The sequence below is a fragment of the Cucurbita pepo genome, chromosome LG08, assembly GCF_002806865.2.
Source record: "Cucurbita pepo subsp. pepo cultivar mu-cu-16 chromosome LG08, ASM280686v2, whole genome shotgun sequence".
NCBI classification, from domain to species: Eukaryota; Viridiplantae; Streptophyta; class Magnoliopsida; order Cucurbitales; family Cucurbitaceae; genus Cucurbita; species Cucurbita pepo.
Window position 1 is genome coordinate 9,242,861 of NC_036645.1, and position 16,042 is coordinate 9,258,902.

At 37.8% G+C, this 16,042-nt stretch overlaps 3 protein-coding genes across 5 annotated transcripts; 1 reads left to right on the plus strand and 2 right to left on the minus strand.

Annotated features, from left to right (window-relative positions):
- Nucleotides 1–1,421: 1,421 nt before the first annotated feature.
- Nucleotides 1,422–2,645, minus strand: LOC111799929 (RING-H2 finger protein ATL8). The gene has a single exon (XM_023683457.1). It carries the CDS (start codon nt 2,215–2,217, stop codon nt 1,513–1,515), a length of 705 nt encoding a protein of 234 aa, XP_023539225.1. The 5' UTR covers nt 2,218–2,645; the 3' UTR covers nt 1,422–1,512.
- Nucleotides 2,646–2,752: 107 nt separating this feature from the next.
- On the minus strand, nt 2,753–9,057 carry LOC111799927 (MLO-like protein 8). 3 transcript variants are annotated; one of them, XM_023683455.1, is made up of 15 exons: nt 8,726–9,057; nt 7,181–7,238; nt 6,867–7,090; nt 6,669–6,785; nt 5,282–5,342; nt 5,108–5,196; nt 4,957–5,031; nt 4,795–4,883; nt 4,672–4,721; nt 4,545–4,585; nt 4,281–4,454; nt 4,171–4,206; nt 3,537–3,604; nt 3,392–3,428; nt 2,753–3,285 (listed from the first exon to the last, which is right to left on the minus strand). In XM_023683455.1, exons 1-15 carry the CDS (start codon nt 8,912–8,914, stop codon nt 2,878–2,880), a joined length of 1,716 nt encoding a protein of 571 aa, XP_023539223.1. In that variant the 5' UTR covers nt 8,915–9,057; the 3' UTR covers nt 2,753–2,877. The 3 variants fall into 3 exon arrangements, with proteins under 3 accessions (XP_023539223.1, XP_023539220.1, XP_023539222.1); XM_023683452.1 differs by having other exon boundaries at nt 3,392–3,452; nt 8,726–9,056; XM_023683454.1 differs by lacking the exon at nt 4,672–4,721 and having other exon boundaries at nt 3,392–3,452; nt 4,545–4,626; nt 8,726–9,056.
- Nucleotides 9,058–11,985: 2,928 nt separating this feature from the next.
- Nucleotides 11,986–15,962, plus strand: LOC111799788 (protein PIN-LIKES 7-like). The gene is made up of 9 exons (XM_023683266.1): nt 11,986–12,092; nt 13,933–14,079; nt 14,149–14,228; nt 14,302–14,426; nt 14,601–14,722; nt 14,806–15,000; nt 15,157–15,282; nt 15,358–15,458; nt 15,533–15,962. Exons 2-9 carry the CDS (start codon nt 13,945–13,947, stop codon nt 15,897–15,899), a joined length of 1,251 nt encoding a protein of 416 aa, XP_023539034.1. The 5' UTR covers nt 11,986–12,092; nt 13,933–13,944; the 3' UTR covers nt 15,900–15,962.
- Nucleotides 15,963–16,042: the final 80 nt, after the last annotated feature.

Genomic DNA, 16,042 nt, shown 5'->3' on the forward strand with positions numbered 1-16,042 from the left:
AGCGAATATTGCATTTCAAGTTCACTCTAGCTCTTTACTCGGTTGCTTGAAATTATGTCTAAATTGTTCATTTTTATCTCAATTCTTCTCAAATACACTAATTTAATACATTTTACGTGCTATCATCAACCTGAGTCAAATTGACCAAACCGGTCATAATCTAGTCCAATACAAATACACTTCTGCTATCATCAGCCTAAGTCAGATCGACTAAAACAGTCTCAACCTAGTTCAATAAAAATACATTTCTACTATCATCAGTTAGTCAGATCGACCACAATGGTCTCAGCCTGATGCACTACAAATACACCTCAGAGGCATACTCACACAAAAAGCCCTAACTACTTACTACATTTCTCTTAAACCCTACTGAACTTTGTCATCGAAGCATCAGAGCTTATGTAATAAGGTGCTACACTCGGAAAATTGTACGGACTTAGCTAGATCGGATTCTTGCCTCAACTATCGTATCAAAAGAGTCTAAGCTACAAAGTAGAATTGTTTCGAATAAAAAAAGAGGATTGCATAATTACAGGGAGGAATAAATGAAGTATAAATAGAGGTTTGAAGGGTGACAAGACTAATATCTATTTTGCTTAATAATTAATTAAAACTATAATCCAAAGATGCTTTATTTTCTCTCCCCACATAAATAAATAATTAATAATCAATCACTCAAAACTCTAAATATTTACCCATTTTTCAATTATTTTAATTTACTTTATATACAAACTATGACAATATAAATATAAAAAAAAATATATTATTTTATTTTCCAACATAAATTTTTAAATAAATTATATATTTTAAAAATAGACTAAAATAAAGAAAATATAAGTACGAGAATCAAAATGTTCAAAGTATTAAAGTAAATAAGAGAATAGAATCATCGTTCATACCCAACTTTTAATTTTTTATTTATTATTTTTTCGTGTATCGAGAATCTAACCTTTATTTATATATATATATATATATAAATAAAGGAGATAAAAGGGAAGAGTTCTCTTAATCTTTAGCTCGAGAGTACGGTATAATTTTTTGAACTATTTAGAAACACTAATCGTTAGCTCGAAAATATAATACCCATTTTTTTTATTCAAATATAAGGTAAAATATATAAAATCACTGATTGTTAACTTGAGTACAATCTCGTTTTTTTTTTTTCCTAGTTCAACAAAAAAAAAAATAAGGATGAATATTTGAAATTACTGATTGTTAGCTCGAGAGTTCAGTTTCGTTTTTTTTAGGGTAGAATATTTGGAATCACTAATTTTTAGCTCGAGAGTATAAGACCATTTATTTCTTAGTTCAACGATATTTAGACTAAAGTATTTGAACGCTCAAGAGTATAATACCTTAAGCTAGACTAGTTGAGCTACGTTCATGATCGTTTCTCGAAGTTTAAAAATTTCGTGACGATGTTCATGTAATCTGGAGATGTATATATATTTTGAGTGAATTGGGGAAAAGAGAAGTGAGCAATAATTAGAAGGGTATGGCGTTGACTAAAAGTCAAGGCAAAAATCCCAAACCCCTGTTGTTACCATTGTTATCTTCCCTCCTCTTTTGCTCCTCCTCGTTGTTGTGATCGCCGCCGTGGACGACGGCCGGGAACTCGCCGCACTTCTGGCATCTGGCCACTACCAGAATCTGGCGGCAAGAGGGGCAGGACGAGTGGGAGCTCAGCCACGTGTCTACACAGCTGACGTGGAAGCAATGGCCACACTGCGGCAGTTGTCGGATCTCCTCTCCGTCTAGGAACTCCGCCAGGCAGATCGCACATTCCGCCGCGAATTTCCCTTCTCCGCCTGACCCCGATGCTCTGTACGTGAATTTCGGTAGGGATTGAAGGATTTTCTTCTTCAATCCCCTGTTCGCTGACGCCTGATTTCCTGCACCGCCACTGTTACTGCCACGCCGGAGCCACGCGCATCGAGCCACCGCTATCAGCCCCACCATACAAATTAGAGCACACAGTAGCGCCGCCAGAATCACCACGAAGTCCGACTCTATAGCCACCGCCTCTGGGGGCGGCGCCGTCGCTGTCGCCGTCGCCGAGGAAGTATTCCCCGCCAAAGCTTGGAAATAACGAGTCATGACACGGATTTGAACAGAGAAAAAGAAGAGAAATCTATGGAAAAGGAAAAATCTTGAGAACTTTGTTGTTAAAAGGGGAAGAGGGGAGAAGAGGACAACTTGGGAGGTGGGCCACTCCATAGTTTGGTTATTTGTTACTCATAGTTATCCTTTAAGCTCGGTTAGATTCTTCTTCTATCTCTTAATGAACTCGGATGGATGGATGTTCGGGATGTCCTAATGAGATAATCGGCACATGGGTCAATTCCCAATAGGTCCGAGCAAGCCAAGATGGCCCATCTGTCCCGAGATGACAATGAGATCGACGTTGTTGTGTCGCACACAAACATGCACGCACGAACAACATGTATGGCCAAACAAGCTTAGATTTGGCACAGTGGACGAAAGCACAAAACTGGGCGGAAAATGAATATGGGGCTTGAGTTTTCCTTAAGGCTTGTCGTGAGTGTGCAACGTCGCATCTCATTGCCATCTCGGTTCCCATCAACACAACTCATGCATCGTGATGTCGTCCCATGTCTCAAGACACATCAGCCATCTTTGCTTGTTCGGACGCATCCATTGCACCCCAACCCGTGAATCTGCACTCGCTATTCTCTCTATTCACGTGAATGACCAAGACCTAATTGAATATCTATGCCGAACATAATAAATCTCGACCCTTAAAACTTTAGTGTATGATGATTCATATTCTTCGGAGACCCAAATGAAAACTATATGATATGTGCAAACAAAATCTTAATACATGTACAAGCTTTCACCTATAGCCACCAAGCTTATTCATTTCACTGGTGCAGGCTTTATAAACGAGAACTCATCTCCTTCTTCTTTAGTTTGCTCTATACTCTCCGGTTGTTCCCTTTCACCAATTTCGTGTATTTCATCTCCATCCACACCGACGTTACTCGATTCAATACTCGATACTTGCATAGCCGTTGCTGGTGAATCGCCCTCGTAATCAGACGACTCAAGGTCATCGTACGCAGGCACACGTATGGAGTGTCCCGTGGTTTTAAACCGTCGCAATGAGCGTCCAAAGGAGCTCAAAGGCGAAGCATTAGAACTACGTCCAAGTGTTCTAGTTGCTGAGCTTCGTAGAACCCGCTTCTTCTTGGCTTTTTCATGCCATTTCTTGAGCGCCTTTGATGTCTGTTCGTCGAAAATGGACGTTTTCATGCCCGACCCCATCTGCAATTCATAAACATCCATCATACGACCGACCCTTCAGCCTCACAACAATACGTTTCGCGGGCACGAGGCAGAAAGAACGGATAAAGTCGAGATACGTAAATACCTGAGTTACAAGGGCGTATATCGGAAGCGTAACGTAGCTGCAGAGAAACAATGTTATGACCCTACAAAACCATAAGCAGATGAAAGCCTTGTGATCAAAAAGCTCAAGCATTCATATCATTAGAAGGGAAGAAAGGCTTACTTACCCTATACAAACTTTTACAATGGTAAGGACGGGACCGTCAGAGAAGCAAGAATTCGACCCGAAAGAATGCTGCACACAACAACTATATCGTCGATTGTAGCTTACAAGAAAAATTGTAATAGCCGAAGCTCACCACTAGCAGATATTGTCCTCTTTGGGCTTTCCCTTTCGGGTTTCCCCTTAAGGTTTTAAAACGCGTCTGCTAGGGAGAGGTTTCCATTTTCCTCTCCAACCAATGTGGGATCTCACAATCCACCCCTCTTCGAGGCCCAGCGTCCTCGCTGGCACTCGTTCCTCACTCCAATCGATGTGGGATCTCACAATCCACCCCCTTTTGGGGCCAACGTCCTCGCTGGCACACCGCTTGGTGTTTGACCCTGATACCATTTGTAACAGCCCAAGCTCACCGCTAGCAGATATTATCCTCTTTGGGTTTTCCCTTCTAGGCCTTCCCTTAAGGTTTTAAAAGACGTCTGCTAGGGTGAGGTTTCCACACCCTCATTAAGAATGTTTCGTTCTTCTCTCCAACCGATGTGGGATCTCACATGAACCTTCTTAAAGTTCCCGAACCGTAAATAAAACATTGTTCTTGATCGGAGAACGGAAAGAAATCGATATAACGTCGAGAAGAATACCAGTATAGACAAGTTAAAGGTGATCTGGAATGCATTCTGCATAAACCAAATGAGCTGATAATCAGATCAACACTAAAATAAAGCAGCATATGATGGGAGGTTTTGGTTACCTGAAACAAAGCAAAATGCATGAGATGAAGAATGAGTTGAGGTCGACCGAACCAAAAGTACTTATCGGACCCTTGCACGAGCGGAATTCCCTGGACCACGGCATGTTTCTCCGAGATTTCAAGAGCCATCCTAGTCAAAATGGCTTGAAGTTTTGATCCAACAGCTAAGATTATCTATGTGAGGTTCAAACAGCCACCATCATATAATAACACTAACAAGCTAATCTGATGAATTTCCCTTGAAAGATAGAGATTTTTTCTTACGATCAAAGGAATAAACGACGCCCAAAACATCGTCCGCCACCCTGAAAACGAAACGGTTTTCGTCCTAATCGAGTTTTTTGAGCTAATTGTTAAGTCAAAATCATTAGATTAAGTGAAGTTATCATACCAGCTACATTAAGAAGCAGGAAGATCACAAATGACAACCACAGAACAGGACTGCCACCAAAAGACCAGCTCGTAAGAACTAAACGATAGTTTGTTCGTAGTTAAAACGATATCGAACTATTACCTCACACCGACGACTACCTTGAAGTCGTCTTCTAATGACCTTTTGATATATCTTTGGAAGTCAAATTTACTTCCGGGTGCTAAATGAACCTACAAGAGTATTGTATTACGTTTCGAAACTCGAAGCTGTGATCAGTTTAGAGTTTAGCAATGGATAACTCACTGTTATGAATCCATTGCGGAGCGTTAAGTAATCGGCCTTACTAACCGAGCCATAAAATTGCCTGAAGAAGCAGCCCTGCAACATATAATCAAACCCGAGTCATTTCAATATCGATGGATACTCGAAAGGGTATTGAGAAACTTTCTCTTACAATATAGAAGAAGACAGGAAGGCGTGTCCAAAAGCTGGTGTGTGCTTTCACAAAAGATGTCTCATGAGTGAGCCTAAATCTTGCAGGATCTGTGCATAGAAGAAGAACCAATTCATGTGAAACTACAAACTCTCTATGCTAAGTGTTGTTTGATGAAAGAACAAAATGACAGACCATTGAAGAACTCGTAGTTATGAGTCGAAGTTTCCTTCTCCCACTCCTTCCAGCCTCGGATCTGAGTAGAAATAGTTCCGTTCGTAACGAAGCGATGACGACGTAGGTGCAAAATTCACTAGGCAATGATCTCAAGACTTGGTTACATGACATAACTAAGGAAATTTTTCCTCTCTTTTCCTGCTTTACTTTAGGTCATGGCTCATACATTGGTTTTACTTTATACGACTCAAGTCAGACCACGACAAGACGTTGAGTTGAATCATACTATAAAAATTCACGTAAGCTCATCTTTTCCCTTATGGGCTTCCCCTCAAGGTTTCAAAACGTGTCTACTAGGAAGAGGTTTCCACACCCTTATAAGGAATGCTTCGTTCTCCTCAATAATCAATGTAGGATCTCACAATCCACCCCTCTTGGGGGCCAGCATCCTCACTGGTGCACTGCTCGGTGTCTAGCTTTGCTACCATTTTTAACAGCCCAATCCCACCGTTAGCAGATATTGACATCTTTGGGTTTTCCCTTTTGGGCTTCCTCTCAAGGTTTTAAAACACGTATACTAGGGAGAGATTTCCACACCCTTATAAGGAATGCTTCGTTTGTCATATTTGGGTTTTCCCTTCTGGGTTTCCCCTCAAGGTTTTAAAACGTGTCTACTAGGAAGAGGTTTTCTCACCCTTATAAGGAATGTTTCGTTCTCCTCTCTAACCAATGTAGGATATCACAATCAACCCCCCTTGGGGGCCCAGAATCCTCACTGGTGCACCGCTCGGTGTTTGACTTGGGTACCATTTATAATAGCCCAATCCCACCATTAGCCGATCATCTTTGGGTTTTCCCTTCTAGGCTTCCTCTTAAGGTTTTAAAACGCGTCTACTAGGGAGAGGTTTCCACACCCTTATAAGGAATGCTTCGTTTGTCATATTTGGGTTTTCCCTTCTGGGTTTCCCCTCAAGGTTTTAAAACGTGTCTAATAGGGAGAGGTTTCCACACCCTTGTAAGAAATGCTTCATTTGTCATCTTTGGGTTTCCACTTTTGGGTTTCTCTCAAGGTTTTAAAACTCATCTACTAGGGAGAGGTTTTCACACCCTTGTAAGAAATGTTTCGTTCTCCTCTCTAACCAATGTAGGATCTCACAATCCACCTCCTTGGAGGCCAGCGTCATTGGTGGCACACCACCCGGCGTCTAGCTCTTATACCATTTATAACAGCCTAAGCCCACAGTCCAAGCCATACAAAGGAGAGGTTTTCACACCCTTATAAGGAATGTTTCGTTCTCCTCTCCAACTAACGTGGGATCTCACACAAGAATTGAATTAATACGTTCTATGAAAGACTTAAAAAGAACATCAAAATCATACAAACAAAGAAGAAAACATCCCTTACCTTTACCCTTCCAAGTGTCATTGTGGTAACACTAAAGACCACATGAAACACAGCTAGGAAGAATATGAGAATATGCAACTGATGCAATCCATCAATAGATATAAGAGACACCTTACCCTATGAGGAAGAATGAACATAGTTTATCAACACAATCAAGTTTATCAAACCAATGATAAGATTCATGGGACAGGCTCTTACATCCTTACACGGGGCGACATTGTGGCCTCCAGCCAACGATCTTCGGATTAGCCATTGAAGCCTCCGGTGATGTTCCTCGTCGCTATTTTCAGACGATGAGGCATCTTTCTTTTCAAGTGGGCAAGGCAACATGGTATTGGCAATGGCTGGAGGAATGCAGATTTTGACTATAAATCCTTGTGCAAAGGTTAGAAGCAGGGAAATGAATCCCAAAATCATCAGCTCTGCACAAAGTTTGTGGAATGTTCATCTTTTTTTTTCTTTCTCATACTCAAAGTTTTGATACAATGTGGTGTGTATGAGTATTTTATTACCAGCCTTAACCTTCTCCAGAGCTTCCAACAGAGAACTCTTGTGCTTTTCTGTCAACCACTAAGAGAACAAGAACAAGTCAATGAGTAGATTTGGGCTATGAAAATTTGTAGAAAAATACACCGATATCGTTCAGGTTAGGAATCACGACTCTCCACAATGGTATGATATTGTCCACTTTGAACATAAACTCTCGTGGCTTTGTTTTAGGCTTCCCTAAAAGGCCTCGTACCAATGGAGATCTATTAATTACTTATAAACCCATGTGGACTCCCCTCGAACAAAGTACACTATAGAGCCTCCCCTGAAGCCTATGGAGCCCTCGAACAGCCTCCCCTTAATCGAGGCTCGACTCCTTCTCTAGAGTCTTCGAACAAAGTACACCATTTGTTCGACACTTGAGTCACTTTTGACTACACCTTCGAGGCTAACACTTTTTTGTTCAACACTTCAGGATTCTATTGACATGTCTAAGTTAAGGGCATGACTCTAATACCATGTTAGGAATCACGACTCTCCACAATGGTATGATATTGTCCACTTTGAACATAAGCTCTCGTGACTTTGTTTTTGGCTTCGCCAAAAGACCTCATACCAATGGAGATGTATTTCTTACTTATAAACCCATGTGGGACTCCCTCCCAACCATCCTCAATCATCCTCCCCTAAAACAAACAAAGTACACTATAAAGCCTCCCCTGAGGCTTATGGAGCCCTCGAACAGCCTTCCCTTAATCGAGGTTTGACTCCTTATTTAGAGTTCTCAAACAAAGTATACCCCTTGTTCGACACTTGAGTCACTTTTGACTAAACCTTCGAGGCTAGCACTTTTTTGTTCGGCACTTGAGGATTCTATTGACATATCTAAGTTAAGGGCATGTTCCGATACCATGTTAGGAATCACGACTCTCTACAATGGTATGATATTGTCTACTTTGAGCATAAGCTCTCGTGGCTTTGCTTTGGGCTTCCCCAAAAGGCCTCATACCAATGGAGACGTATTCCTTACTTATAAACCATGTGGGACTCCCTCCCAAAAATCCTCAACAGTCCTCCCCTCGAACAAAGTACACTATAGAAACTCCCCTGAGGCCCTCAAACAACCTCCCCTTAATCGAGGCTCGATTCCTTCTCTGGAGTCCTCAAACAAAGTACACCCTTTGTTCGACACATGAGTCACTTTTGACTATACTTTCGAGGCTAGCACTTCTTTGTTCGATACTTGAGGATTCTATTGACATGTCTAAGTTAAAGGCACGACTCTGATATCATGTTAGGAATCACGACTCTCTACAATGGTATGATATTGTCTATTTGGCTCTGCTTTGAGGTTCTTAGCCAATTGGGACTCCCTCCCAACAATCCTCGGGAAAGTTGATTCATTTCCGAAATCTTATCTTAAAGACAAACATATTCATAGTGATTTGAAAATTTTAAGGATAAGTGAATGAACAGATGCTTTGAGAAACAACACCCAAATGAGAATACACAAGAACAAGAAGAACAGAAGCAACAAAAAGAAGAGAAATCAATCAAAAACTAATTACCGTTCCAACTTTGTGAAGAACTTTCTCCAATACAATGGAAATAACAATGAAAAAGAAGCAAACCCCAGCAACAGCCCATGTGGGTGTGTTATCGAGCTGCCTGGAACCGCCGCCGCTTCCACCGCCTGCAGCAGTAACGACAGCGGCGCCCCCAAACAGAAGACAAAAACAGAGACAAGAAACAGCCATCAAAACAGCAGAAACCTAAGCAGCAAAGAGCTAAAATGGCAGAAAAATGGAGAATTAATTTGGTAAAGTAAAACCAAGCTGCTACTGCGACATTATTGGAGAGAAAAGAAGCACTTCACTGAACCGTGGAGCCCACCTTGTTGGTCATTAATGATGAGAGCGTTCAAACATTTCAAGAATCTACGTTAAATCTTAAAAAAAGGTTACATTTTTATGGATATTTTAATCTTACATTATCACCCCATCAAATTAAATGTGATTTAAAACTAAACCCATTTCTGGTTTTCATCAATAAATTGGGTGACCAATGGATGTTCCTCATGTGTTCTCTCACCCCAATCCCCTGTGCTTAGACAAGGACAACTTTTGTACTTGTCGGCTTCGAGACCGTTCGACTTAAAAATGTGTGCCCCACGGTGATATTGAGTAAGATTGAACCTATGTATTTACTCGTAGTAACTGCTATATATAGATTCAAAAACTCTTTACAAAATCAGAAAGAAGCCAATGAGACATATAAGCTCACTAAACTTTGAAGATTATTCCACTTCAGTGAAGAATTGGTAACATGACTGAATACGAGTTGTGGTTACTCATCTATCCCTATAGGTGGAAGGAGTTGTCGGGTGTCACGGATTGACCGACCATACGAGAAGTCCCCGGAGTTAATCAGGGCTACTCCCAGCCACTTTTTATAATTAGCCTGAAACCTATGATGACCATAGCCCAAAATTGATGGGCCTCACTTATATAATGGGCCTCAATATTTTTGGGCCTTTTGGGAAGGGTAGAGATGATAATTTAAAAAACAATTAAAAATAAATTATTAAAAGAATATAGTTGAGATCCGTTTAATTGGTTCAGTTGGTTCGAGTCATTTATTCAATTCAAATCTTCAATAGCACGTATATGTATGAATGTATGCATGCATGCATGTATGTATGTATATACGTATAGAGATAGAGTGTATAATCTTCTGCCACGCACATTTCTTTTCGATGACTCAATCGTAAGAACATCATAGTTAAGTGTGTGTCTGTGTGTTTTTTTTTTTTTTTTTTTTTNACATATGAGTAAAGACAAAACATGTTGGAAAAGACTGTATTGGTTTGTAGGGATAGTCATTCCTTTTTAAAAGCGATGAATAATCAACGTGACCTATGTTAGATGGGTGTAGGAGAATGTCAGCACCATTTGGTGTCGAAGTCGAGATAGATAGTCTTCTCTCTTATAAGCGAGAATGACGTAAATGTAGGGGTATGTTGGGGTCATTAAGTACCGTTCAAATTTTGAATACTAGGTATGTTGTTACATCATCATTAATAAGTTGATTCAATATCACACTATCGATCTCTTGACTTAAAATTGTAATCTTTCTCGATAAACTTAATTGATTACGATAAAATTATACCTCTTAATAATCGAACGAGTCGTGATGGGTACACCATTATGATGTGAGAGGCAGTGCACCCCACCAAATACCCAATAATGTTCTCTAAAGACAAAAACATCTCCAACAATAATTCAATACAAACCCCCCAAGGAGGGGAGGAATAATGTGATCAAATAATTACGTGTCATATTCAGAAATGACGTGGCAATAATTAAAAATTAATTGAAGGAAATTTAACTTGGAATGAAAGTTATTTAATTATAGTGTTATTAACTCATTTAATTTACTTTTTTTTTTTACAAAAATAAAAAATAAATAAAATTTTACTTTCAAATATATATATATATATATACATTTAATAAAATTAAAATTAAAATTTTATAAAAAAAAATATAAATACTAAAATAAAATAAAACCTAAAATAGATAAATAATTATAACATAAATACAAGCGAACAATGATAGAATGATATTAGTAGTCGAGGCAATAAAATCAATTATTAAAGGATTTCTAGAAGTCGATATAATTGTGGTTCATAAGCGCTTCAATTATTCTCTCATTTCTTTTCAAAAATAAGACATCCTTAATAAGTAGGGTTTGTCGAACTCAAGTAAATAAATAAAGATTTTTAATAATTATAAAATAGATCGCATGTTACCCAGACAAGACATTCAATTTTATGTGCGTACTCTAGACATATCATATAGTATGTCAAATTTTTTATAATCAATTAATAAAAAGAATTAATAATTATTAAAAAAAAATCATTAATTTCATTTTTCTCGTTTTTCGGTGGAGTGAATCCTTTTAAGAAATTGATTTTTGCTGTCTTTTTATTTAGTGTTTTGTCGGTAAAGTTATAATTTAGCACCGAATATTTAGGCTTTTTTTAATTCGTTTTTCAAATTTTGGGAAATTTTAATTTCATTTCTATATATAATTTTTTTATTAAAATAATTAAATTTATTTTTTATATGGTATTTTATCAATTTATTAATTTAATTAACACTAAATAGCTAAATTTTCTTTTTTCTTTTTTAAGAAAATATAAATTTCCACGTCATCAAGAACAAAAAACTAAAATTCCACGTACTCGCCCTACTATGTGGGCCCATAACCTTTTCAACTCTGTGAAGGCTATGGACGAGGTTGATCTAACCTTATCCATTTAATGATTTTTTTTTTTTTTAATGTAAAACATATTAATAAATACAATAATATTTTATAAAAAAAAAAAATGAGCTGTCGTTATCTAGACTCTATTTTAGAAAACAGTTTTCTCGCTAACACATAGCCCGAAACCTAGCTCTAATACCATTGTAATAACTCAAGCCTAAACCCAAAGCTTTAAAACGCTTCTACTAGAGAAAGATTTTCACACCCTGATAAAAGGGTGCTTAGCTCTCCTCCCTCAATCAACGTGGGATATGACGGAATTATATTTACCATCTTAATTCAATTTAATTAAAGGAGAAAAGCTTATCTCGACGCTCTATTCATTTCTAATTTAAACGTGAATTTTCGACCCACGACCCACGGACTCTCCAAACGTCGTGGAATGAAAAAGCTAAACAGGCAAGCCTTTGTTGGGCATGGCCCTCAGTTTGTCGTGTAGTGGGGAAGGCAATAACTTGTCAATTGTCACCATATAATAACAACTTCAGTCTCCAACTCTTTCTCACAGTTAATCTCAGATCGGAGATCCGAGTTTCAGGAGACTTTTTCCTTCCCTTATAATTTCTCTGTCCGCCTCCGCCGTCCGGCCGGCCGCCGTGCACCACCCAGGTTCGCCGCTGCCTTCTCATTTCTCTCTACTTTCCTCCCTCCCCCACCCCACCCCACAGCCTCCTGCATGTTCATGGCTTCTATCAAATTTAACATAAAAAATAAAAGTAATTAATTAATGGAAAATTAATTACCAAATCAAACGATAAACAATTAATAATAATCATAAATAACTTCAGAATGACACATAAGCTTAAACCAAATCTCTTCACTAATTTAACCTTCTTTTTTATTGGTTTATTTATTTATTTATTTATTATCTTCTTTAAAATTTAATTAGAATATTGCATTTTTTTTTAAATCATCATATCGACTAAAATGGAGTAACTAGCCAAAAAAACAAACTTGAATATTTATATTCTTATTTATCCCTTTAGAAAGAAAATTAAATTAACCTGTTTTTTAATTTTAAATATATATATTTAATAATTTTTTAATTTAAAAATATTGTGTTTAATAAATTATTGTACCTTCCATTAATAAAAATATATCTAAATTTTATTCTTTCTTTAAAAAAAAAAAAAAACCTTTAACAAGTTTAAAAAATTAAAAAAAAAAAAAAAAAAAATTAATTTCTACGTAGATTAATNAAGTTTTTAGTTTAAGGGCGTTATTTATTTATTTATTTATTTAAGTGTATTATTCAAACTTTTTGACAAAAAAAATAATAAATAAAAATTAAAGATATTATTTTTTTTAGTGAATTTTCAATTTTATATATCTTTTAATTTTTTTAAAAAAAATTGGCGTGATTTTAAAAGTTTATAAATGTATTACACATCATTAAAGTTTAATTAGAGGTTAAATTTGGATATTATATATTTTTTTTGGAATAAAATAACAATTGGGTTTTATATTATAATTTCTTTGAAAATTGTAATTTTTGTATGAAAGTATCTAAGAAAAGGGTAGGGTTTGGCATTAATATCTAAAAAGAACATGTATGGCCAATAACCATCAATGAATGGGACCATCAGTCACATGATATGCACTTTTTCACTTTCTTTTCTAGAAACCACTTGTCACATGGAACACATTCATGTATGGTTTACATTTCTATATTTTTCGATTAATTAACGTCGATTTATAACTTCAATCTACACGGAAGGTACGATCTTCCTCTCAAAATTTGTACTGTCTTACATCATTAATTATACTGTTTCAAATCCTAATACATCTTTGTACTGTCTAAATGCACTAAGAACGATGAATTATGAGTCCCCCAGTCAAAATTTGTAAGAACCCACGTCGGTTAGAGAGGGGAACAAAACATTCGTTATAAGGGTGTGTCATACCTTGAGGGAGGGAAACATAGAAGGAAAAGCCCAAAGAAAACAATATGTGTTAACAGTGGACTTCAGTTTTTACAAATTGTATCAGAGCCAGACACTGGGTGGTGTGCTAGTGAGAACGATGAGCTCCCAAGGAGGGTGGATTGTAAGATCCCATATCGGTTAGAGAGGGGAACGAAACATTCCTTATAAGGGTATGAAAATCTCTTCCCAGTAACCATATATTCCTTATAAGGATGTGGAAACATATTCCTAGTAGACGTGTTTTAAAACCTAAGTCCAACAAAAAACAATATATAGTGAACTTGAGCTGTTCACGCTCGATCTTCGCGATGAAAGACTATAATCTAAGGATAAGAAGAACCCACGAATATAAGGGTTGGAGAATTGACCAACCCTAACAGTCGAGTTTCCTGATCCAACCCAACCGAGTTCATGATCACCTTATCCGCAACTAGGGGTGGGGTCGAACATTACGATCCATTCAATTTGCAATACTCATTCATACACTTCAAATATATTTTGGCTTAAAGTTGATATCAAAATAGGATTGAAGCAAGATGGGTTTGTTGTCTCTATTGGAGGTGGCCTCCATGCCCAACATCCAAGTCCTTCTCATTTGCTTGTTGGGAGCTTTCTTATCCACTGATCGTTGCAACATTCTTCCACCCCATGCAAGAACATCACTTAATAAGGTAATTAACCATGAATTACGCATTAATCTTATGATTAATGTCACTAATCATCTCTACTTATGTCTGTAGATTGTGTTTAGTGTCTTCACTCCTTGTCTCATGTTTGCAAATTTGTCCAAAACTGTCACCTTTCAAGACATCATTTCATGGTAAGCTAAGCTTTAATTTCCCTTCTAATCATCATTATCTGCCTATGATTAAGCTAATTAATCATTTAATTAGGTGGTTCATGCCTCTCAATATTGGCTTCACCTTCTTCTTTGGAGCTGTTTTGGGATGGATGATCGTTCGAATCCTTAAACCCAAGCCATACCTTGAAGGCCTCATCGTTGCCTCCGCTGCTACTGGTCAGTTTCTTTCGTTATGGATACGATAGCTTACGAAAAATACCGTCGTAGATTTTTTAGAGCGTTTTTCGTACTTCGTAATAGTCCATGTTATTAAATGCTATAAAACTATAGCTTATATACGTTGTTATAAAAATATTTTATAGCGTTTTATTAAAGCGGTTAAACATATAGGGAACTTGGGCAACCTTCTTCTTATCATCATCCCTGCAATTTGTGGCGAGCCCGGCAACCCTTTTGGCGAGCGCGAGGCTTGTACTTCTCGTGGCCTCTCTTATGCTTCCTTCTCCATGGCGGTAAGCTAACAACAATGTTTCATTATGTTTACGTAACTCGAAACGATAAATGTGGCTCATGATTCTACATCGAGAATTTGCAGCTTGGCGGGTTTTACATTTGGACTTATTGTTACCACCTTGTGAAAACATCCTCCTTAAAGTTTAAAGAAGGCGAAGAATTTGGATCGGAGGAGGTGTTGAAAGTACCCGACCAAGCCTCGAATTTGACTATTCGTCTTCTCGGGGAAGATGACGTCGTTCCTTCTTCACTCCCGTCAACCAAATCTCTAAAAGAGGTAATAATATTTGGTGGGTGTTTTAAAAATATCGTTTTTCTTGACGATGTATATAAATGTCGTTCATTCATATTTAACCTAGATAAACATTCTAGCCATCGTATCTCGAGATGGGTGGTTTTTAATTATTTAAAACTCGTAATTTTGAGTTGGCAGATCGAATCCCAAGATCAAGCCGTCCCCATATTAGAGAAGGAAGAGAAAGCAACCATATGGGCTAAAACACGACATATCTTTGTCGGAATCAGTAAAGAGTTGATGGAGCCACCGACATTAGGAGCCGTAAGTATAATTAACCTAATTAATTAACATCATAATCTACGAGATTAAAGTAATTATTGGGTTTAATTTAATTAGATTATTGGATTCATTTTCGGAGCGGTCACTTGGCTTCGACATCTCGTAGTTGGGGAGAGTGCTCCGTTTCGAGTTGTCCAAGACTCGGTTAAACTACTCGGGTAAGCTTTCATTTTTGTTCTTGAAGTTAAAAACTAGTCCTATTTGATAACCATTTTGTTAACGATACGTGTAGTGACGGAACAATCCCGAGCACGACACTCATCTTAGGCGCCAACTTGACACGAGGGCTACGATCGTATCGAGTGAAACCGATGGAGATCGTAGCGCTGATCATAGTCCGATACATTGCTCTACCGGCCATCGGAATAGCCGTGGTGAAAGCTGCCAATGCATTAGGGTTTCTTCCGCCGGACCCCATGTACCAATTCGTGCTGATGGTTCAGTACACGTTGCCGCCGGCCATGTCCATCGGAATCATGACACAGTTGTTCGACGTGGGTCAAGAGGAATGCTCGGTTATTATGTTCTGGACGTATTCCGCCGCCGCCCTCGCGCTCGCCGTTTGGTACGCCGTTTTCATGTGGATCTTGTCACCTTAATTTTTACAATACAAACTACAAATTAAAAAATAAATAAATACATATTATAATTAATTATTTTGAGTCAGCTTTGTATATTTATTCTACTTATTAATTAATTATAATGGAAATATTTGTAGTAAAAAAAAAAAAAAAAAAAAAAA